This window comes from Notamacropus eugenii, chromosome X (genome assembly GCF_028372415.1).
Source record: "Notamacropus eugenii isolate mMacEug1 chromosome X, mMacEug1.pri_v2, whole genome shotgun sequence".
Lineage (NCBI taxonomy): Eukaryota > Metazoa > Chordata > Mammalia > Diprotodontia > Macropodidae > Notamacropus > Notamacropus eugenii.
The window spans coordinates 51325762-51350023 of record NC_092879.1 but is presented as its reverse complement, the minus strand read 5'-3'; the positions used below and the strand labels follow the sequence as shown (position 1 = coordinate 51350023).

At 42.3% G+C, this 24262-nt stretch overlaps 1 protein-coding gene across 3 annotated transcripts in view; it reads right to left on the bottom strand.

Moving 5' to 3' along the window:
* Positions 1 to 1055: 1055 nt before the first annotated feature.
* OCRL (OCRL inositol polyphosphate-5-phosphatase) overlaps positions 1056 to 24262 on the bottom strand; it is a 56636-nt gene continuing 33429 nt past the window's right edge. For 2 of the 3 annotated variants that reach the window (XM_072626546.1, XM_072626547.1), the window contains exons 14-24: positions 23967 to 24076; positions 22678 to 22813; positions 19081 to 19191; positions 18382 to 18547; positions 17065 to 17300; positions 10322 to 10345; positions 6568 to 6684; positions 5588 to 5672; positions 4416 to 4543; positions 3624 to 3735; positions 1056 to 3439 (exon numbers count right to left, since the gene is read on the bottom strand). In XM_072626546.1, coding sequence (XP_072482647.1) covers positions 3315 to 3439; positions 3624 to 3735; positions 4416 to 4543; positions 5588 to 5672; positions 6568 to 6684; positions 10322 to 10345; positions 17065 to 17300; positions 18382 to 18547; positions 19081 to 19191; positions 22678 to 22813; positions 23967 to 24076 — 1350 coding nt within the window. In that variant the 3' untranslated portion in view covers positions 1056 to 3314. The remainder of the gene's footprint in view (positions 3440 to 3623; positions 3736 to 4415; positions 4544 to 5587; positions 5673 to 6567; positions 6685 to 10321; positions 10346 to 17064; positions 17301 to 18381; positions 18548 to 19080; positions 19192 to 22677; positions 22814 to 23966; positions 24077 to 24262) is intronic. The other variant, XM_072626548.1, reaches the window with a different exon arrangement.

The window sequence follows — 24262 nt, the reverse complement described above, 5'->3', positions numbered from 1 at the left end:
TCCCCCAACCCCTACAATACTGACATGGGGGGTGGGGCTCTCCTCCCCTTGAAAATTTGAAAGGGATCAAAGTGTAGGGCAAAAAGTATTTTTCAAAAAATAACTAGTTTCAATGGTCCTAGATGGTAGACCCGGAATGGGTTTGTTAAAGGAAATGAAGATGTTTCCCTAAACACCAGTGTATGGTTTAAGCACATGACCCTTCCTGGTATGGAGGTGGCCCCAGATTCACTAACAAAATTCCAGCCCCAGCAGGTTTCCCAAGCTGGAACAGCACTGAGTATGGGTCTACACCCAACTGGCTTAGCTCATTTTGGAGAAGCTCATCAGCAGAGATCCTACCACCTTGTCTTCTTTTTCTAACTTTTGGCGACTAATGAAGTCAGGGTGGGATGGGTATCAGTGGAGCGGGGCCCACATTAAACGAAATCCTGTGAGCTTCCAATTGCAGAGACACAGACCTGCTCACCCTTTTCCCCAGAGGCATCCCCTGTTGTGAAATCATGCATTTAAGTTTTAACAGAGCCAGATTTCTTAAAGCAGTAGGTAGTAAGAGTACTGGCCTATGAGTCTGCTGCTCCTCCAGTTTTACTATGAAAATAAAGCACTTTAAAGTTAACTTCATATATCCTCTCTTACTTGACCCTTACTTGACCCTGGGAGAGCAGTAGGTACTACAAATATTATTTTCATTTTGGAGGCTCAGAGTAACTTGGTTATGGTTCAGCATCAGAGATTGGATTTGAACTCAGGTCCCACCTGACACTAAGTCCAGTATTCCTTCCACTCACTACATCACTCTTCCTCTCTATATGGCTGCCACACCAGATGGCTGGGTGACCTTGGACCAGCCCTCTCTGGATTGCTGTTAAAAAAAAAAAAAGAAGAATTCTGCTTAGATGAGTACTAAGGTCCTCCTCCACCCTAATCTTGAGATTCTAAGATGGGGGGATCGAAAACCAAGGGAGGCAGGCCACATTTCAGGCCCAGGGGGAGTCCAGCCTGTGGACCCCCATTCCCTTCAGCCCCCCGCATCCCAAGACCACACTTTCATATGTTGTACAACACATATTTATTCAAGGGAATGAAGAATTTTCCAATAAATTATAATAATAAAAAGATACCAACAAGATAAAGGGGACCCACTAGCAGCTAAGACCCCTTGGGGGAAAAACAAGACAAAAAAAAAACTATTTTGGAGTAAGAGTCAAAACAATGAAAAAACAGTGAAAGAAACAACACAGCCCCAAGGGCTGGAACCCTTTACAACAACAACAATGACAGTAAGAACAACAACAGTAAATGCTGGATGTGGAATCCATCCTGGGAGGCAATAATGAACAAACACACGAGGTACTTACGAAGCCTGGAGTAGGCAGGCCCTCCCCCAACCCCCTACCTACAGATTGTCCAGAACCCTCAGCTCTGAGAACTTGTCATGACCAGAGCTATAGAACAGACTGAGGCAGAGAAACTACTTGGTACTTTGATTTGAAAATGAAGCAGGTATGGTGGCTACACACTTACTACCCCCCACAGCCAGCAGCCACACATCCTGGCTGACCCTTGAGATTCCAAGTTGATGATATAGGAGAAAGCTTGTCTACACAAAATCCTTCCCTGCCCTTTGCCATGACCATGCCCTAATTCCTACAACCTCCCCAACTTTCAGGACCATTGGAAATAGGCAAGACCATATAATTTCAGTCTTCTGTTAGCCAACTAAGACAAAAAAATTACCTTAGGACTAACATCTTTCAAACTGCTTGGCACCAATAACTTGACTCTTATTTCCAAAGGGCTGAATCTCAATCAAGCAGACTGACATTTCTTCCATGTCATAAAAATAATTCTCAAGAGATTGGAGAGCCATGCTTAGCATGGCTTCCAATGTCCCTCCATTAAGTATGCTAACGGAACAAGTGCCCAAAGCACACATGGAATAAAAGAACTGTATGTCAAGCACCTCTAATTTCATTTTCAAGAGAAGGCAAGAATGAGTCACTTCTGATTGTGGCTCTCATGTGGGGGTGAGGGAGTGGGGGGGGTGACGTTTCCCATCAGGCAATTTGATTAACGGTTGGCAACCAACTTGCTTACTAATAAAGGTTAAGAAAAAAAGAGAGAATGACCTGCTGGTCTGTGTTCAATGAACAATTTGAAGAGATGTTAAAGGTGGGGAAATAAGGTGCTTTGTTGGCCCCAATGTCATCTTGGTAAACTGTTGCCTCTTTGACCTAGTACTTAAAAAGGTGGTTGCACACTACATTGGAAGTTCCCAAAATACTATCTACCCTGGCTCTAAACCCTTGAAGGAGCAGATTTCTTTGTGAGCAGGGGGATTCTGCTCACCCTTTGGTACTGAGGATGAATACCAAGAGGTTCCTGGGATTCTGAGGTCATCCTCAGTGATAATACTAGAGTTAGCTCCAACACTTGGTATGGTGGTCTAAGTGTTGTTTGAGAAGATGAGGTTCCAAGGGTGGGAGTAAGTCCCAAGGACACCCAGAGCCTCGTACTTTTACCCCCTAGATAGTTCCTGCAAGACAGAGAAACGCCTTCACCCTCAAGGTAACCAGGTTGCATTCATTTTGGTTGTGGGCCTCTGAAGTCAAAGAAAGTTCCTTTCCCACTGGTCACTAAGGCTCAGTTGCTGGGTATGGTTTGAGAGAAGGGGAGATGGCCCTAGCCACTGTAGGCACATGAACAGACCGAGACCCAGAAATGCCACTGTAGTAAGAACGTACAAATGCTGGCAGGAGCCTTACCCAGGTGACCTTCTCCAAAGTGATACTACTGTTTGAATGGGGGTACCAGTGGGGCTGGGGACAAGAGAGCCAAATACCATTCAGATGAATGACTCCAGATACAAATTTCATCTAAAGCAAATAGTGCGTATCAGTCTAGAACATTCACATCTCAGACCCCAAGTCGAGGGTGCTAAGCAGAGACAGGACAGTCAGATTTGGGCAACAAATAGATTTGGAAAACACTGGAGTGTTAATACAGATCTCTTTGTCCCATAAAGGTAAAGCACATAATTACCAAAATGTGGAGACTTTGGCTTGGCAACATGTTGAGTCTGAAATTCTCTAATGGATAAGGACATGTAACTTGTGTTTTGGTGGGTGGAGGAGCTACTAGAAGACTCCCCTAAGCACTGTAAACTGTAGATTTTCAATAGCCAGCAGCTACAATGCTGTGCAACACCTCTGGTGGCAAAAAACTCCTTCAACTAATTCTTAATACTCAAAGCTAGTGATCCTCCAGGCTAGAATCTCAGGAAGGGGGTGGAGGATGCAAGATGAAGAGAGTTAGTCTTCATCACCACTAAGCAGGAAACCCAGGAGGAACTGGATAGCATGCTGGCGATCGGTCGGAGTCTGTCTTGACATCAGATTAGGCGAAGGCCGTAGCAGGAGACCAGAGAAGAGATTGGCTGGATGGAGGGAAGAAGGAAAAAGGCAGAGTTACTTGTTAGGCTTCACCTACCCATGGACTCCAGAGGGTGGGATGAGATTAGGGGCAGGGGGGCGAGAATGACTTGGGTGCCCCAGTCCAACCAAATCAGAGAGCAGCTAGAAAGAACACACTCAAGAGTCACAATTGCAAAGAAACCTTACCAATCATGTTGACGTTGACATTGTTTGTTTTAGAGTGCTTTAAGAGTTCCCGAAGGAAAGACATCAGGTACCGGAAAACGTTTCTGTGGCACCGTGGAAGATGTGATATCACCTGTTTTAAAAAAAGGCAGAAGAGGGAAGAAGGAAATAGAGGAACTGCCAAAAAGCTCTTTATACCTCGAAATTTACAACACCCTCCACCTTTTCTTTATCTTGGTCATGACTCCCCACCATGTACTCTAGACCAGCATCTGCCAGGTTATGACACACAAGGTAAGCTCATGTTCCTGTCTGACTCCCGAATGGTAATCAAGTCATACTGTCACCAACTTTACTTGTATGCTTGGCCTCCCCAGCAGCTCAGTGTTAATCTGCTTGTTTCCGCTTTCCCCGTGCAAGTTAACCACAGCACCGACTGGGCCAAATGGGTTTTCTTCAATATCAGTTAATATAAAGTTGCCAGCCTTGGCGCCCACTGGTCTATCTCAGATAAAGACAGGTACTCTCAACTGTTCCTCACAAATCCACAATATTATTCTAAAATTAAGAACGAACACCAAAGGAAAAAATGGCTACCAACCACCCTAAATAGGATCCCAAAGACATAACTTTATGTAGCCAGTGCCATTAACTTCATCTTGGAATACAAGGGTATTATTAAATACCTTTCAACACCCCACCAAGAAAAAAACAGACCCAAGCCATCATATGGCTGCTTTGACTTTGCCAAAAAGACTTCCCTTAGGGTGGGCGATTCCAGTCTAATCATCTCCTCAGGTGAATGGAACTGACCTGTCGGGAGAGGCGGGGGTCATGAGAATAGTCAAGGCATCTCTGATATAACTCGTAACAGATGACAGGCTCTGGTAGGGCTTCCAGGAAGATGAGAAGGGCTTCAGCCACGGAGTGATTGCTGCCAGCTGAACAAAGATGAGTCAAGGAGCAGATATCCCCATGACTATGATGCCAGGAAACCTATGCTAGGTCCTATGCCCCTTGCTTCCTTGAACTCCCACAGGATCTGCTTTGTTACTCATGTCATACTGGTTATCTCTGGGATTTCACATTTTATTGCCTTGGAAAACTCTCAGAAATTCAGGGCCTTTCTGATGTAAGACCTGATCAGAACCGGTAAAGGGGAATTCTGCTGGAGTTCAGGGTCTATGAGATCCCATTTCCCATCCGGCCAAACTAACCATCACTCTTTTCCATTCCTAGCAGGGACAAAGAGGTGGCACAGCTTGGTATATAGTGCTGGGCTTAGAGTCATGGAGACTTGTGTTCAACAACCAATTCTGATATTAGCTATGTAACCTTGGGCAAATCATTCTCCCTCTAATCTAGCAGGCTTCTATATGAAGCTGGCTTGTGACTTGCACTGGTGAAAGTAAATCTCACAATGAGAGTTCTCTATGATGATAAAGTCTCAGATCCTTTGTGCAGTAGGATCATAATGATAATGGACCTGAGGCCGCCTTGTATTATGGACAGAAGCTGGACTAGGGAGTTAAGAGAGGTTCAACTCCTAGCTCCAATATTGACTAAAATGTGATCATAAATAAGTCCCTGCAACTGAACCTCATTTTTCTTACCTAGAGAATGGGAATAACATTTGCTCTACCTATTTTACAAGGTTGGGTATAAAAGTACTCTATACTATTATTTGATGGCTATGGATATTAACAGCCTGAAGGAGAGCAAGGCCAATGCTGTGGGTCCCATCTTCCATACCCATTCCAGTTCCCATTCACCAGATTCCTCATTTCTTTCAGAACCAATCTAGTGTGATGAGAAATCAGGGGTTCCTCAGGGTTTGGGAAGAGCCAAGTCAAGGAAATGTCCAAGAAGGCTTTAATGAAGGTGTTCAGTAAGAGAATGAAGACATAACTATAAAGATAGAAAGAAGGGCAAAAAAAGGTGCTGGGGATTCACTGAGCTTTCTAAGCCTGTGTTGAAAAGGATACGGACTGTCTCAGGAATGCTGGTATCCAAACAATCGATGATTTGCTGTAACTCTTCCTGCATGCCGGGGGTCTGGAACAGGTCCTCCTATCAAAGATGTCAAGAGTGAGGGGAAACAAACCAAATCCCCGAAACCCTAGGATTACAGAGATCAGTCAGCAGCTGAAAACAGCAGTGAGGAGCAAAAGGAGGGTGGCATTTGGATCAGCCACAGAAAGGGACAACACCGGGGTACATACTGAACAAGCCTAACTGCCTTTTCCTGAATTATCTTTAAAACTCATGTGATGAAAGCTGGATTTCAACACAAGAAAATCATTTTCACTTCAGTCTGTAGAAGATGCTGAGAAAGAATAAGGAAAATGAATTCTCCCCAGGTCAGGGAGACAACTTGGAACCCTCAGCTTGGGAAAAGGGAGCAAGATTATCAATCAAGCAGAGTCAAATATTATTCATATTACCAAAGGAAGAAAATATATTTTTACAATAATTTTCTTTTTCCCTTGGTCTGGTTTTGGCTCAAGAGATATTATTCTCTGCTGGAGATTCTAGGGTCAATCTAAAAGAAACATTAGGTACAAGTCTTACAGGTATGTGACTCCAGTTTTGCTAGAGCCTTTAAAGTATTACCGCCATATAAAAAGTAATTCTCCTGAAACCAATTTTGGGGGATATAGAAGAACCTGGAATTTAGAAAACCCCAAATTCACCTCTCCTGTGAGGTTTTAGGCAAATTACCTAGCTCCAATCTGGATCTCGGTCTTAAATGTAAACTAGAAAAAGAGCAAACACTTCCTACCTCAGAGTAATAATGTGTGGCTCTAATAAAATCATGTATAGAAGACATTTTGAAATGTGACAACCAATGAAATCATGTATATGTAAAGACATTTTGAAAAGTGAAAACCATACAAATTGGAGGTATCCTAACTTCACACAGCACTCACCTACCTCTAAAGATCCTAGAACATCTCTCACTTACCTGTTGACAGCCATTCTTATGTAAGTGATCCACTAAAAGCCAGATTTCTTTGGGAACCTGAAGGGGTCTCTCGCCAACATTCCCCTCCAAAGGAGCCAATGGCAGAAGAGGGTTCTCCTAATTATCAAGATGAAAAAGGGATGAAAGTCAACAGTTAACATTAAAAGAGGGCTTCTAGGGTTGTTTACTTTAATCTCCTATATCTGAGAGTACCAGTATGGTTTCCTTTTCATCTTTGACAATTCTCATTCAGCCCCCACCATAGACGCATCTGGATGGAAACACACATGACTAAATTCCTCAGTCAGCCCCATGGTCCCCTTTTTAAAAAGCCTCCTGCATATGTCTTTAGCACAGCCATGCTGGAATTTCTATTGTCTGTAAGGCCTTCTTTAGGCACCGTGGAGGAAATACTTTGTAGAGCTACACCTCTGTGCCTCTGAGAGACCATCTCTTTTAAGTTATAAGCCATTTCAGAATGATGGTACCGAGAGCCAGGGCTCTACAGATGTATCACAGCATGGACTATAGATCAATCTAATAGGAAATTATGTGATAACTGTCAATGTTGCAAGAGCCTATATACTCCAAACATCGATGAATACAAACATGGAGGGCTCATGAAAACCAGTCTGACTGTTATCACTAATTTGGGTACAATTCTTTTGTGATTTTAAGTATGAATAGATGTGACAGGTACAGTAACCTTACTCTAAGAACCAATTAACTACAGAGGCCTCCAAAGGGCATCTTCCCCATCTCCTGACCCTACATACATAGCGAATGTTAATTAAGCCAGGAGCAGAGGTGAGGTCCAGACCTAAGGGCCTTTTTAAAAAAATTTATCTTTGTTACATTTTAAGTTCCCAGTAGTCTCCCTCCCTCCCCACCCCACACTAGAGAAGGTCACCATTTGACACAGTATGTAAAACCATGCTATGGACCCCTTCTCCTTATCAGTTCTTTCTCTGGAGGTAGATGGCATCTTCCTTCCTAGGTCCTTTGTAGTTGATTTGAGTACTTTTATAATACTCAGAATGGCTTGGTTGATTAATTATTCCTTGAAAAATATTGCTGTTACTGTATATAATGTTCTCAGACCAAAGGTACTTAATCCTGCTGTAAGCCTGTAGCAGCACTGAATAAATCAATGTAGGAGCTGGAAGTACAGGGAAAATTCTGGGATCGAAGGCCAGAAGCTTCTCTCCATGGAGACTCTGACGCTTGTTCTGCCCACTTCTCCTTTCTGTAGGGTGCTTTGGGGGATAGCAGGGTGATCTTTGGGTAATTTAGAATGGGAAAGTGAACAAAAACGAAGGAACAAAAAATCAAGGTGGGACATCATCCAAGGTAGTCATAACTAAATTGGAATTTGAAAATTGCTGGAGAATAAAGCAAAAAAAAAAAGAAATTAATTTTATAGACTGGAGAAACTTCTCAGGAGATACCATTGTTAGAGTTATACATTTAGAGTTCTATGGGACTTTAGTGGTCATTTAATCCAATTCTCTCATTTTATAGATGAGGATAAGGCCTAGAGAAGTTAAGTGCTATGCCCAAGCAAGTCAAGTCTGACTATAAATATAGTACTCTCTTAACCAGAGGCAGCTAGGCAGCTCAATGAATAAAGTGCTGGGCCTAGAGTCAGGAAAACCTGAGTTCAAATCCAGCCTCAGATACTTACTAGTTGTGTGAACCTAGGCAAGTCACTTTACTTCTGCCTTAATCTACTGGAGAAGGAAATAGCAAACTACTCCAGTATCTTTGCCAACAAAACCCCACGGACTGTATTGGTGTGCTATGGTCCAAGGGATCATAAAGAGTCAGACAAGACTGAACAACAACTCTTTCCACTGAACAATGTGGGAAGAAACTAGGTAACTGCCTGTATTTACTTTTTTTTTTCCTAAAGGGGAATACAGATAATAGATTCTAATGCACTTATTTTTGATAAACAATGGAAGTTTTTAGGGATATTAATGATATGAAAGCATTACTACCAATGTACAAGATGAAGAACTGAGCAAGCTGTTAATAGGAGAGGGTCAGGAATGGAGTTCTCTCAAATTCTAGCCACTTAAAGGGTTAGTAAATTGTCAATCGGTTATCTATTCCAAACTATTTCCATTTCTAACCTCGCACATCATAATCCTAAAAAACACATTTGAGTATTTGTGTCTTTGAAGTATCAGGAAAGACACATGCAGGCATGTTTACTTTCTTAAAAAAAAATTTTTATATAAAGAAATATTTTCGTTTTAGTATATCTAAATAATATTTATACAAAATCTAATAAGATAGTAACAAAATTATTGTGTCCATATGATATATTTTTGTTTACTTCCATGCATTTAAAAATGTTTTTGTTTTTAACATATCTATCCCTACCCTTTTTTTACCCCAATAGAAGGTCTCATTGGTAATACATATGTGTGCATATATACTGGGGCAGCTAGGTGACACAGTGGATACAGCCCTGGGCTTGAAGTCAGGAAGACTCATCTTCCTGAGTTTAAATCCAGCCCCAGACACTTACTAGCTGTGTGATGCTGGGCAAGTCACTTAACCTTGTTTGCCTTAGTTTCCTTATCTGTAAAATAACATGGAGAGGGAAATGGCAAACCATTCCAGTATCTTTGCCAAGGAAACTCCCAATGGGGCCACACAGAGTCAGACACGACTGAAAAACAACTGGTATATGTATGTATGTATGTATGTGCATACACATACACGCAAGTGTGTAAATGAGCATCTATATGTTTGTGTGTGTATACACACATGCATGCATACATGTATCCATGAACAGATGTGTGTGTGTGTGTGTGTGTGTGTGTGTGTGTATGTATATAGTCAGGCAAAGAGAAATGTCAGCCTAGTGGCCATGTGGGAATATGCAGGTTTCATTTTACACTTTCAATCAGCCAATTCTCCACCAACAGGTGGGGGCCACCCTCCCCCATTTGTACACATTGTTGATTTTTTTAGCACTCATTTCTTCAAAAATTTAAGTTCCCAGTTCTCTCCCTCTCCCTCCCTCTTTCCCCCACCCACTGAGAAGGCAAGTAATTATACATGTAAAGGTAGGGTATGCTTACTTTCAAAAGGTCCAAAATCTAATCTTAAACCTTATTTTGATTTCCAAAGGCAAAACAAATGTGCTGTGGCTCCCCTCTAGAGTATGCAGTGCCATATAACAATAATAAAACCGTAACGAGGGGTTTAAGACCCCAGCTGCAGTCTAGTGTCATGCTAGATGTTATTAAAAACTCTCAACAAATATCTTCCTTCGGTTCCAGACTGAGAGAGAGAGAGACTCAGTCCTGCCTGTAAACAGGCTCTTACCATAGTTACTGATCCACCTCTGGAAGCTCTGTAGGAACAGATGAAAATCTGGAGACCAAACAGGGTAGCTTGTTTCAAGGATTTATCGTTACAGCTAACTTAATTATAATAGTAATAAAAATCCAACTCTTCTAGTTCTGCCCTCCATAAAGATGGCATACAACTGGCTGACCCTTCCCTCATTTTGTCATAAACCTTCAAAACACTGGAGAGAGTCACGTTTCATTTTTAAAAATCTGCATCTGGAAACCTCCAAGTTCTATTGCTCTTTGGCACTAGTGACTAGACTTGGCGAGTTAATATCTTCCCTTTCCTTCAGACACATTCAAATGCAAGGGATTAATAACCTGGAGGGGAAAGCCCAAAGAACCGAGACCAGACAAACTCAGAAACAATCCATCGGTTGTATTACCTTTTCTACGAAGCTGTCTTCTCCCTGAGAGCAGAGCAGGAAGAGAATGTTATTTATAGACAGAAAATGGTTAGAATTTGCAGAAACAGAAGCAGAATCAGTATTATGAGAACTCACCAGCTCTCCCAATAAATGTTTTAAAATAGCCTTGGATTGTTCAATAAGTGGGGAACATGTAGCACAACTCCCTCCCCCCCCCCACTCACTTTTTTTCTGTATACATGTTAGAGGAATCAGTCTCAGGGAAACTTACTCAGAGCAATTATGAAAAATGTATTTTTGGGTTTTTTTTTTAATAGGGAGAAAAACCCATCAGCAATCCCTGACTTAACACCCCCATATATAAATGGCTTCCTGGGTATGTATAACTTTCCTGGGTATGTGGGCCCTAGGAACTTTCTTTTCCCTTGCTCATTGAAGACCACATTTCTGCCTGTCCATTCTCACCTCACCAAGGTGCTGGTCCAAGGAGACAGTGAGATTGAAAGAAGGTGGAAAATCCCCCAACAAATTATTCTTCTTCCCCCAGTAACCTCACTCCCACCATTGTTCCATCCCAAAAGCTGGGCTTACCCATACAATCTGTTCATCTCCCCTCTTTCCAGCAACCCAGTAGGCTTATTGGCTTGGGGCATTTAATCTGATTTCAGTCCTTGAAGTACCCCCAAGGTCTACCATTCTCACTTCTTTGCACCTTTGCCTTTCTCTACAGGGAAGGTCTAAGTGCAAAAAGAGAAGGGAGGCAGGAGGCCAACAGAAAAGGCATGAACCTCATCAGTCCCGTTACTTTTGTTGTGAAAACATCCAGTGGGCTGTGGGGGGTTTTCAGGGACAGAAAAGTAGGGGAGAATGTATAAGGACCTCTGTTTGCACTAGGCAAGAGAAGGAGAGAAACTTCTGTTGTAAACAACAGGTGCTAATAGTGGAAAGAGAAGTGGGTAGATCAATCACTAAGAGTCTCGGAAAAAGAAAGAGGGTAATAGGGAACTCGCCCAGATTGAGAATATTGTACAAGCCAAAGGTTCCTCCCAGATCTCTTGTAGTTACCATTCCTAGGTTGGAGTCGGGAGAGTCTTATTGTTTTGGTTGTTTTGGCTCAATTGGTGGGGGAAGTGGGTTCTGAGTACCTCAAGTTGGAATTCCAGATGAGTTTCCTCATAAAGATGCTGTCAGACATGGCAGTTGGTTCTATAGTACCAGTACTAGCATTACCAGTACAACATTAGTACTACTTCCTTCAGGTACATCATTAAATATGCTTTTGGGAGCTACTTTGGGAACCCAACCACTGGGCATAACAAAAGGAAAACCCATTAGGTATGACCGTTTCTCATGAGTCCATGACAAGTGTGAAGACACCAAATGGTCACTCTACCAAAACCTGTCCAACCAGTACCCAAGAATAATTTCATCAATGGATCGAATCAATCAATACTGACCAACTACTATGTGTACTTATTGCATTAGGGAGCTGTAAAGAAATATAAGAGATGTACCCTGAGATAAAAGAACCTCAGCTAAGACACATACATAACACATTCTAGAATTGATGACTAATGATACTAACCAGTAAGTGCCAACTGAGTGGTAAGACAACATGAGCATCTATAAGACTTCTGAGGTGAGATGAAAGGGACCTGGCTACCTGGGTATGAGAGGAAAGGGATCTCAGACGTCAACTAATCCCTTATCAGAGGAAACTGAGGCAGGGGAAGTGATATGTTCAAGGTCACAACAGGATCACAGTTCTAGAACCTGAAGAGATCTTGGAGGTCACCTAGTCCAACTCTGTCATTTTATTTTAAAGAGGGGAAAACTGAGATAAAGAGCGGGGAAATGACTTGTCCAAGATCACATAGATGGTAAGTGGTACAGTAGGGGTTTGAATTGATGTCCTCTAACATACCCAGTCTTTTCAACACATGGGGGCATTTCAATGTTGATGGCAGTATCTGAGTGGAGTCTTGAAAGAAGGATAAAATTATGAGAGAAAAAAGGGGACAGGGTGGGCAGGTCATTCTAAGCAGGAGGATAGCATGACCATGAGCAAAGGTGGTGAGGCAGAGACATACAAGGCAACATCCAGAGGCCCCTGTGACTAGTTTCACTGGAAACTGGGGTATAGGTAGGGGAGTAGTGGGAGATTAGGCAGAAAATGTAGGTTGGAACCATGATGCAGAGGGCCTATATAATTATATCCTGTGGGCAATGGGCAGCAGCCCAGAAACATTTTTAGCCAGAGGGTGATATAATCAAAGCAGTGTTTTAGAAATATTAATCCAATGATGGGATGTAGACTGGATTAAAAAGAGGAAGAGGTTGAAAGGAAGAAAACCAGTTGGGAGGCAAACTGTACACAAAGGAAGTGTGAAATGAATGATCACAGGGGGATGAGAGAAAGGGCAAGAACTGTTCCATTCCTAGAATAAAACACGTACTCCTGCTGCTTTTCATTTTTCTTATTTGTCTTGGCCTGGGGCTACAAGGAAGTGAACTAGGAGGGAAGATGGCTAGGAAGAGGATTGATATGGAAAAGTCATATCAATCAATGAATGGAGAACGGATAGAACTTAGTGAGTCTCTTGGGGAAGAGGGAGGGTGAGGATGGCAGCTATTCTGTTAAAAGCCCACATGTCTCGGAAGAGGCAAGGAGAAAGTAGGGAGAAGTTTAATACTGGACTCAAACCTGCAAAGGGAAACAACTATGTGACCAATCAACAGCCTACTGTGGGGACCGTAAGGAAGAGTAGGTCCGATTTGTTAAGGAAGGCCCAAGTGGTCACCACACAGCAGAAATGACACTCCCCAGCACAGGGCTGCCCAGCCGGTGGCTTGTGGCCTATTAAAGAGCTGCTGCCCAGGATGGCTACAATGTCACTACGCCTAACTATGAAATCACAGTCACGTGGAGGAAATCTCACACTTGAACAATGTGAACCTGAGTTCAAAATACAAAAGCAAAAAAAGCTATTGGAAATCAAAGCTCTCTAACTATCCACAGATGAAGTGAGAAAAGAGAGGTCAGGTTGGTCAAAGAAAGAGCAAACAGATCCTGAAGGGACTTGGAGCCAAGCTCATCTCTAAATGCCTGTTTATTCTTATTCCCTTCCTAAGGGGCTCCTCTCTCCCCAAAATGGTTTGGCTCCCTATTCCTCAACCTTTTTTTTTTTTTTGCCTTTGGGTCATCCAAATGAGCCAAATCCAATCCAATCCTTCCATCAGGTTCTAGTCATCTCATTTCCAGTTTATAATAACATCTCCCCGTGAAACAGCCTGGGATAGTGGGTTGAGAACTGCCCTTGGACTCAGGGAGACCTAGGTTCTATGTCCTATCTCTGACATATACTGGTTATATGACTTCAGGGAAAGCACTTAACTTCCCACTGCTCTAGGCAACCCTGAGAGAAGCAACACGCACTGGTAGAGGGAATTTCCTCATCTGGGAGTTCTCTATATCAATGAAACCACAGATCTAGTCCTTATCCCTCTTTTCCTCATGAAATCCCTCATTTCTAGCCTCCCTCCATTTGTCAGTCAATCAAATGCATGCTATTTGTCAGGCACTGTGCTAAGTGCCGGCATTACAAATTGATGCCAAACAAAAACAATCCACCCCAGTTCCTGCTCTCGTGGAGCTTGTGGTCCAACAGAGGGTGGGGGGAGAGACAGTTCTCCATGCTTTAGGCATACAAGCTGACCATGTTATATACCCTCCAAAGTCTTCCAGGTGCCTCATGGATCAAAGGCTAATTCCTGCTAGTGAACTTCAGGGCACTGCCACATCCCACCCCTCTCCTATATAAAGAGACCCATGAGTGACTGCATCCTCTCACCTTCGCTATCCACTCCAATTACACAAACATGGGGACTTCCTTTGCAGTTTTCACTTCTTAATTCAAACTGTTCCCCTGCCTCTATTAGAAGAACCTCTCCTATAGTGAGTAATTTCTACTCTTCAAGTCAGTGGATTTGATTCAAAATTAGGTTCCTTCAAAACTCTTTCCCACTCGGCCCAGAATCACTTTCTCCTCTGTACTGAACTTACCTTATTTCTTCCTAATGTCATATATACAATCTATTTAAGTGCCACATCTATAATCCCAAATTGCATGATTTTGGAATTAGCTCAGTAATCAATCAAGTTCAAACCCTCAAAGAAATTTTAAAAGTCTATTATTAACCCCAAGCTGTAGAATTTCCTGCCACTGACTTTGTGAAACGTAGATTTGCTAGAGCAGGATGACAAAGTACCCAATATGTTCGATATAATTCAGGGAATGTGGCTGGTGTTAGGATTAGGGGAAATCACCTCGATACTAACCCCAGATCAGACTTTGATCATAATGCAGACCTCACCACCCGTGTATCAGCATCACCTGACTAAACCAGAGGCACTTCTACATAAATTTCCTGCTGCCCAACATGGACCCCAGACATCATGTATCCTGGGTGTACGAAATGAATGTCTGAGGAGGAAGAGGATCTTCTGCTGTCTTCCATAAATGTTAAAAGAAATAGATTGTTTTTGTCTAAAAAAAAATTAGAAGACAACTTCACTCATCTGTCTCTTCTAACCTTGGCCTTCCTAGGCATGGCCTAATCAATCAACATTTATTTCTTAAGTGTTTGCTATATGCCAGGCACCGTGCTAAGTACTGGGGATACAAAAAGGGCAAAAGACAGTCCCTGACCCTATAGAGCTGCCAATCTAATGGGAGAGACAACATGCAAATAAATATGTACAAAGCAAGCTACATACAATGGCCTAAGTCACAAGCACCATGAAAGGTGATTAAGAACAGGGGGACAGGGAACAGCAGGGGCTGTGATCAGAAAACAGGGACTCTAGATCTGTGGCAAAAAGAGCTTTACTTTTTTTTTTGTATTCACATATTAAAGTGAATAATACAGCACAGTATGCTAACTTTTGATATTACTATCTCATAATATTTAGCCACCTTCTTGTGACTGGGAACATGAAAAATATTAAGACTTAGAGGAAAATGTTTCAGAAGGTCATAATCAAGTCAACCAACAGGATGGGAATGGGAGTATTAAAGAGAGCTCACAAGTAATCTTAGAATTGCTCTTTGCTGCCAAACATTAATTCGAATCACTTAGCACTGAAACATGGCCCCTGCTAAGGGAGAATGCAGGAACTGAAGAATGTTGGAATATTACGAGCTGTCAAGTGAATGAGGATACCAAAACCCAGACTCTGTAAGGAGAATGAGGAGCAGAATGCAGGCTATAACTAAACATAGATTTTCACCAGAACTCTATTTAAAAGAATGCTCTTTCTTAGGACTGGAAGATCATTTAAGTAGAATATGCTTCAGCTCACCCTTTCCCTTGTGAACAAGGGATGAAGATCAATCAGGATGGAAGAGGCGTCTCTGAAGAGCCAGCAAATCCAGTATTAGTTCCTTACATATGCTGGCTTAACTCTAGGACTCAGTGGAAGTTTACTACTTGGTAATAGCAATGGCCTCTTTGTGGTGGCTGAGCTTCAGGGGAGAATTAGTGCCAATAGAGGAATACACCAGCGTGAAGTGGTTTCTCAGCTTTTACCAATCGAAAATAAAGTTGGGAACGCATCTTTGTCAAATGGTATCATTGGCATTTTAAATGGTGAAGTATTAAATGTGAAAGACTGTGATATTGAAATGGAAGAAAACAGGTATCAAGAGAAATAATCAGAAATGTTGGACTCTAATGTGCTGAATGAAATCATTCCCTTTCAAACAGGATTAAAGAACCCTGTTGCAGCAGTAAGAAGGCTCTAGGGAAATAAATTCCAAGGAAGAATAGGGATCGGACTGAAGGGTTTTAATCTATTTGAGTCACAGCTGAAACAATACTATGGCAACAGAAGAGACTATCCACAGACTACCCACAGACAAGTCAGCTGCCCACTGTTGCCCTCCACCACTTTACCCCTCCTTTGGCCAAGCCAGTCATTTGCTACATCTGGGCCAAACGGTTAAGCCTGAATGTTAATGTCACATTTGGTCATCATTTCACCTTATTTACTCTGGGTCAAGACTAAGAGTTCCCTTTTAGAACCAGAAGAGGTATGTAGAAAAACCCAACACCATTTACATAGAGGATAAAAGTTCCTTATCAATTTTCTATTATTTAGGATAAGTATCACTTTTGTAATTAGATTCATCATGGTTTGGCTGGAGAAACATAAAATAACTCTCTTTTAAGCAGGCCACATACACAGTGGTCCCTCCTCCAGACAACCACCTGGGTTCATTACAGAGACGGTAAATGACAGCAAACTTGGAGTTAGGAAGACCTCGTTTCTAGTCCTGGTTCTAACATGGACTTGCCAGGAGATGTTAACCAAATTACTGTGTCTGTGCCACAGCATCCTCACCTGCATAGATTTCTGCACAGTTAGGCTGTGAATGAATACCTATCCTACAAGGCTGTTGGGAGACTACTCAAGATAACACATGAGGAAGTGCTTTCTCTGGAAAGGGAAGGCTTATATTTCATTCACTGGAGTTAGTATTCTCAAATCGTGTACCAGCCCAGCACCAGCTACACATTACAAGTGTGTTTCCTTCTAGTCTACTAGCATTGAAGTCACCCTAGAGTAATAGGTTCTGTTACTAACCCAAGGCTGGAAGGGAACAAAACCAGACAATGTCAAAGATCAATGCAAGATGACAGACACAGGGAGGTGAGACATAAAGTATGGTAAATGCTCCTCTTTTAGGAATGTTTCTTACCAGGTCAATGAGTTTGGTAACAGGAACTTCTCGAATCGGTCTTTTCATGCGGCACAAAGCTTCCAAGGATGTGCCAAAGCAGCTTGGGAGGTAACTTCCACTGATGGTCAGGAAGTAATCTTTGCCTCGGTCCAAGTGAAGGACAAGAATATCTTCAATCTTATCTTCTCCTGAATTCAGAATTGTCACTGAGTCTTTACTGACATAGACATCCAAGGAAATGTCGACTGTCTCACCTAAAATGAAGTAGACAAAACTTGGCTATGCAAGCTTCCAGTGGAAAAACAATGAGAATCCCCAAAAGATAATTCTTCAAAAGAAGAGATATGAACTATTAACACCTATACGAACAAAATACTCCACATCACTAATAAGACCAACCCAGCCAATTGGCAGAGATAATAAAGGGCAGAAAAAATGTAGCGTGGGATTGTGGAAACGGAGGTACATGAATACCCTGAGTGTGGACCTTGGAACCAATCCACTTGCTCTAGGAAAATGATTGGGAACTGTCTTGGCAAATGCCACTGGGAACCATGTTATAAAAGTGGCTCAACTGTTCAAACTTTTTGATATTGCTACTGGGTATATGTATTCCAAGATCAAAGAGAAATTGAGAAAGGTCCTAAAATCAAAATATTCATAGAAGGACATTTTTGTGGTAACAAAAACACTGGAAACAAAGGAGGCATCCGTTGACTGGGAAATAGTTGAAGAAACTGTGGTATAGGAACATAATGGCACATTATTGTGCTCTACGAAATTATGAATATGCAAAACACAGAGAAACAAGAAAGGATTTGCTCAACTAAGAAGAACCAGGAGAAAATATACAGCGATCACAATAATGTAAAGGAAAACACCTTTAAAAGACCAATCAGACCAATGTTGACATCAGAATGTTCATGTCACTATAATGATCAATTCTTGGCATTGAAGGCCTGATGATGAAACATACCTTCTCTTCACTCAGAAGAGAGGTGGTGGATTATGGGCACAGGATAAGGCATATGCTATCAGACATGGTCAATGTGTTGCTTTGTTTAGCTTAACTGTCCTTCTCTGTTACAAAGAAAGGTTCTATTTTTAGAGTAGGATAGAGGGCCATATATGGATGTGCAAGGAAGTGATAGCAATGTAAATAAAATTAAAAGGAAAAGCAATAAGAGGGAGGTTAGAAACACAAAGCACAGCCATTGTGAACACAAGGAAAGTGAAGTAAGAGCCACAGCTAGAAAAGACAAGAGAAAGAAATGCCCGGCAGTCTTGAGGAGACAATGAGTGCTATGTGTGCCAAAGATAAAGGAAGGAACTCACTTGGTTCTAAGTAACCCTCAGAGGGCTCTGCCCGAAGCCAGGGCTTGCAGTACTGGCTGTCACTTAGCTTAGGGATGAAGGAAAAATGACATGGCACTTGGCCGTTGTTGGTGACCTGGAACTTCTGCTTCTGAAGTTGGCGGAATTTCACCTTCTCAAATATAAACTAGGGAATGAGAAAAAGGCATAAATAATTGATGTCATCCGCAGGGGAAATGCAGTTGGGCCAGCGGCTTTAGAGAGGTTCTAGGTAATAGGCAAGAGGGCTGGTCTTTGCTAAATATGTTGCTAGCAGTTGGACTCCATAACTCAGCCCGGACCATGCCCTCCCACATGCTACTTCTGCTACATGGCTCACTGTTAGCTGGTGTTCACCCTATAATTGACTATCTAAAGGCTGGAGACTGGGGGTGTAGGGGCACGGAATAAGGGGGATGGTATGCATGTTGGCTAGCATAACTAACTGGATGGTTTTTGTCACTGCTGTCTCTCCAGGCTACCACTCTTGGTGTCTTAACAGCCTGAGTCTCAACAGGGTCACCTACTGCTAGTGGCCCTATGCCCAATCCAGCTTCTGGGTTTCTACTTAGAGTGTTAAGGAGGAGAAATCCCCAGAGTCATTGAAAGGGAAGTAATCCCAGTTTCCTCTGGGCTAGCCAATATATACAACATGCAAAGAAGCCACACGATCCAACTCACTTCTCTCTTGCTGAGTTCTAATGAAGGAAGAAAATCATTTTCCATTCTATCCATGATGCGAACACTGTCCTCAAATACCTTCCTGTATCTTCTGTCATCCACAACCTTCACCTGAAAGAAAACAGGCCACTTTTCAGTTTCATATGTAGTCCTCCTCCTAAACCACACTGCCTCCAAGTCTTCAAACAATCCTGAAATGATCGTTAAGGTAAATGCCTGGATGATACTGAGCCCTACAGATGCACACTTTAAGATAAACATGGTGGCTGGCAGTTACCTGGCTACCTTCTTGTGAATTAAAACTTCAAATGATGGAGAAAATGGATAATAATCAACTACTCAGGACTACATTTTTGCTACATTTGCTACATTTTTCAGTAAAAGAAATATGACGTGACAAAAGTGAGTTCTTGAATAAGCCAGAATGGTAACAACTGGTCCAACATGTACAATAATACCAATAATGAGTGATAATACTAAGAGAGAGGCAGCATGGTACAGTAGAAAACTGAAATGAGGACCCCTAAGTGCTACTTGGAATTCTTCCTAATGAACAGGAACTGCTTCGAAGATGGGGTGGGAAACCTTCAACCCTTGGGTTAATTTTCTCTGGCCTGCAACAAGTTTGTGACTACTAATTATCTCTTGGGCATCCTATCTTCCCTCTGCAAACAGCCATACATTTCTACAGCCATGAAGATGCATTGTCTTGAAAGTCTTCTGCACTAACAGTCTAACAGCTTTTCAGATGGAGATGTGACTTTGTGAAAGGCGAACCTTTTCCTCCTTTGGTAGAGCTCTGTGGTATGAGGGATCAGAGCACTATTAAATTCAACATCCAGGTAGGGGAGAAAAAAAAAAATCAAAGAATTTCCTCACTAATTCCATTTTAGAAAAGGAAAATATGACAAAATACAGGTAGGTGTTAGTTAGGAAAGTAAAATATTAGGGTGGAATTTTCAAAGTCAATACAAGAGGTCTAGAGTTCATTTTAAAGCACCACATTTCTATCAAAAGTATGAGATATTAAAAAACAACCTTCCTCCCCCCAAAACAAACCATGCCCCCCTCCCCAGGATGACTGACTGGGAAATTCAAAGAGCCTGTTGTAGGGGGAAAAGGTACTTTTCAAAAACTGGCCAGTTAACAAAGTGAAGTTTGCAAGGTTTGACAGGTGAGAAATTTGATATGAGGACAAACTTAGAACACAGTAATGAGATGCTTTAAAAAGACCAAGGGGTAGAAGATGGCTACAGAATATTATGCAAGGACATGAACACCACATAGGGTCAGATGAACTCTCTTCCAGCCCAGTGCTCTGTCTCTAACAAGGGCACCAAGGGACACCTTTGGGAGAACATGAGAATGAACGTGCCCAAGGCTTTGTCTTCAGAAGATCAAGGTTGCAATCAGGAGATCTAGCTCTGATTTCTAGCTCTAACACTTAATAGCTGAGGAAATCAATCAATCTCTCAAGCCTCAGTTTCCTCCTCTGTGAAATGGGAATAACACTTGTACATAATAATTATCTCCCTGGACTGTTGTGAGCAAAGTACTTAAACCTTAAAGTGCTAGAAGGGTGAAATAGCAGTTACTCTAGACCAGCTTCTCAGCGGGAGTTGATGATCATGGTATTGAAGGTAGGCCAAGAGATAAAAAGAGCAAGCAGGAAGCAGGGGAGAGGCCCTGGGCTGGGCAGGTGAGATATGTTGACCCCCTCAGTGCTCCTCCCTTCTCTTTGATGCCTTTTTCCTCTGTCTTCCTCGGCCTGGGATGGCCCCTTTCCCATTCTTACCAGCCAAAAGTAGAGACCAAAAAATATTTTTAAGTTTTATAATTGTTTTTAATTTGAAAAGCTGATGATTTGAGTCTTTTATAGTTTTCTCATCTAAGAAAGAAACCAACTTCCCCTTCCTCCCAAAGTGCTTTTTACTTGGAAAGGTTGGGGAACCTTAAAACAATACAAAATAGAACAATGATTCTTGCGTGCTGTCTGTCCACCATTATTTTCTGCATATCAAGAGGCAACAGTAGAATGTCCTGAACCCTGAGCTAACTTGAAGGCAGTCACTTGGCCACATGCTATGCACTCAAGGTGCCATACTTTGTAAGTCAGAATGCGGAGGGCCAGCATTTTCCTCCTTGGAGATGTCACCCTACAACATTCCAAATTCCGATTCTGGCCAGGGCTAGGCACAGGTCCACCCAAGGTTCATTCTGTAAACTTGGTTCGGTACAGGACCCCTCTCACTTGCATGTCTGCAAGTCACATTCCTGAACCTAGCCCAGTACCAAAGCAGCCTGCAAAGAAGGCGGCAGGGTGCAAGACCTTTGTCTAGCTATATTTCTTTGCATATTTTCCTCTAGGATTGAGCCCAACATGGCTTGCACATGATAACACCACCACTGTGTAGTAAAAAGGCCTCTGGATTAGGAATCAGAAGACCTGAGTTTGAGCCCTAGCTTAACCACAGAGTGGTCACATAACCTTGGACAAAGCACTTAACCTCCTTGGGCCTCAAGTTTCCTCATTTACTTATATCTGTCCTGCCTACCTCATAGAGATGTGAAAATCAAATAGGATAATAATATATGTGAAAGTACCTCATAAAATGCAAAGCACTATACAGAAGGTAGAAATATTATCTCCTTATTTCTGTGTGACCTATCCAGCTGGGGTCCTGCACTAGGACCAAGCTGGGTATCCCAATGGGGCTTTGTCCCAGACTAGACCCGGATCTTTGGGAGGGTCTTCGCTGTCTGAAATGATCCAGAGGCTAGCTGGCATGTTCCGTGTCCTCTGTAGGTGTTAAAATGTGAGAGTTGCTCACAGGCCTTTGAAAACTTGTAACTCTTTCTGAATAGGAACTGCAAAAGACTGAGACTACTGTTGGAGGATGAGGGAAAATAAGAACCCTATTTCACTGAAGTCACAAGGTCATAAGACTTCGAGCTAAAAGGGACCCTGGACCCTTGAGCTCATCAAATTCAGAGGTTCTTAATCTTTAATGTTTAGTGTCCTGGACCCCTTGGTCATTCTTGTAAGACCCATGGACCCCTTTCTCAGAATCATGTTTGTCAGTGTATGAAACAAAATACACATGATTACAAAGGAAACCAATTCTGTTGAAATATGTTGATCAAAATCTTAAAGAAAACAACTTCAAAGACCCTAAGTTAAGAGTCCCTGACCTAGATCAACCCTTAGCATTTTACAGAACAAGAAACTGAGGCCCAGAGATGGGTAATGATTTTTCTCAAGGTCAAACAGCTTAGTGGAGAAGTAAGATTTGATCCCTAGACCTCTGACTAAAAATCTACCACTCTCCTTCTACCACACCATACCACGCTGCTTCCCAGGGGGCCTAGACAACATTTATGAGGTCCAGGTTAGGAGAACATTCATACCACTATGAAATGTATCTCCTGTCAACATGGATGGCACATCTACTCCTTAGTCCATAATTCTGAAATTGATTCCTTGACTGGGAGCCCCACTTGTATTTGAGTAAATTACTTCTGATCTTGATTAATGCTCTAGGAGGGAGACACTTCATAAATGTTTGGTGAAAAAAAAAAGACCAAATGTGCACTTACCCCAATGAGGAAGAGAGAACTGACGGGTTTGTGGTCACTGGTTTTAAGCTCCATGTGACTCCCGTAGCGCTCCTGATTAACGTTAGTCCCTCTCCAAAGGATTCGGTCACACCATGCTGGAGTACGACATTTCCCACTGCAAATAAAAGAATGAGCATATCAACACCCAGTGAGCCCGCTGGTCTAGCCAGCCTGGCCTGGCATCCCCTCTGGCATCCCCACAAACCCCTGTTTCCCTAGAATGGGAAGCCTGGGAAACACACCATTCTTAGTAACAAGGATGTACTTGTCCCTTAACTTTGGGCTCAGTGTCTCCAAATTTGGGATATAAAACTGAGAAATAAGTTTTTGTGAAGTTATGACTTCTACCTTCTCATAACTGAATACAAATTTAGAGCTGACAAACAAACATAAGAACATTTAACTTTGCCTGCACATTAGGAAGAGACTCAATTCATCATTTCCTGAGAAGAAAGGGAAACCTTTGCCCAGGATGCAGAAGATGGCTACAGACCATGTGTACAGAAACAACAAAGTACAAAGACAAGATCTGTCAAAATTACCTCAGGGGTATTGGTTTAGTTGCAGAATCACGGCACCAATCCCCACTTACGGAAGCCAAGCATACCTGGGTGCTTGGCCCATCACTTCTACCTGAGAATTTTGGGTTCAGCCAGATAGGAGATGGTGAGCAACAAAGGCTTAGAAGGAAGAAGACAAAAAGGTGGCAGGAACTTGCCTAGAGAGGACCCAGACTCCTGAAGGGCAGGGATTAAAAGATCACAGCCTCCTAAGGACGGCTTCCCTTGTGCTTTGATCACCCGAATGCCTCTCCCCTTCACTCTTCTGGGATTCTCACAGCTATCACTCCTTCCCCACTCTGATATCACCCTACCCCCCAACCCTCAGAACTGTGATTCTCTATCAGAGAAGCAGTTGAAGAAGAATCCAGAAGGGCAGCAGAAAGAGTGGTGTTGGTGGTAGTGGATAAATAAGAAGGCAACAAACCTAACAACATCTTTGGTGGTATTAAAATATGAGAAGGGCCTAAGCAGGGTCTGGAGGCATGGATTCAGCTTTCCTGATGTCACTAACAGAAATAATGGTTTCTTCTTTACTTCTGCTCTTGAGGATATCTATTATCTAACACCAGTCCTTAAAAACCCAATTCTGCTCAGATATCATGTTATATTCTTTTCATCACTGGCACTCTAGGGAGGGATTTAGCGTGTTTCAAAGTCACATGTCATCAGGCCTTAAATTACTTCAGGAGGTGGCTCCTGCTTTACCTGGAATCCCATCTGTCTGTTTTCGGGTCAAACTTGTAGGTGGGCATAAACCGAATTTCACCTTCTATAAAGTCAGCAAATGCTTTCTTGTGAGAACGTTGAATATTTAGCTAGAGATGGAAAGAAACATCATCTTAGTGTACACTATCACCAAGTTAATCATTATCCTCTCCTAGTTTTTAAGTACCCATTTCCACAGACCCCAAAGCTCTCTGAAACAAAGACAATTACAATTGGTTTTCCATCTTTCGAATCAACAGCTCCCATCTCATTCCAGGCAAGAGGCTCATTAGTAG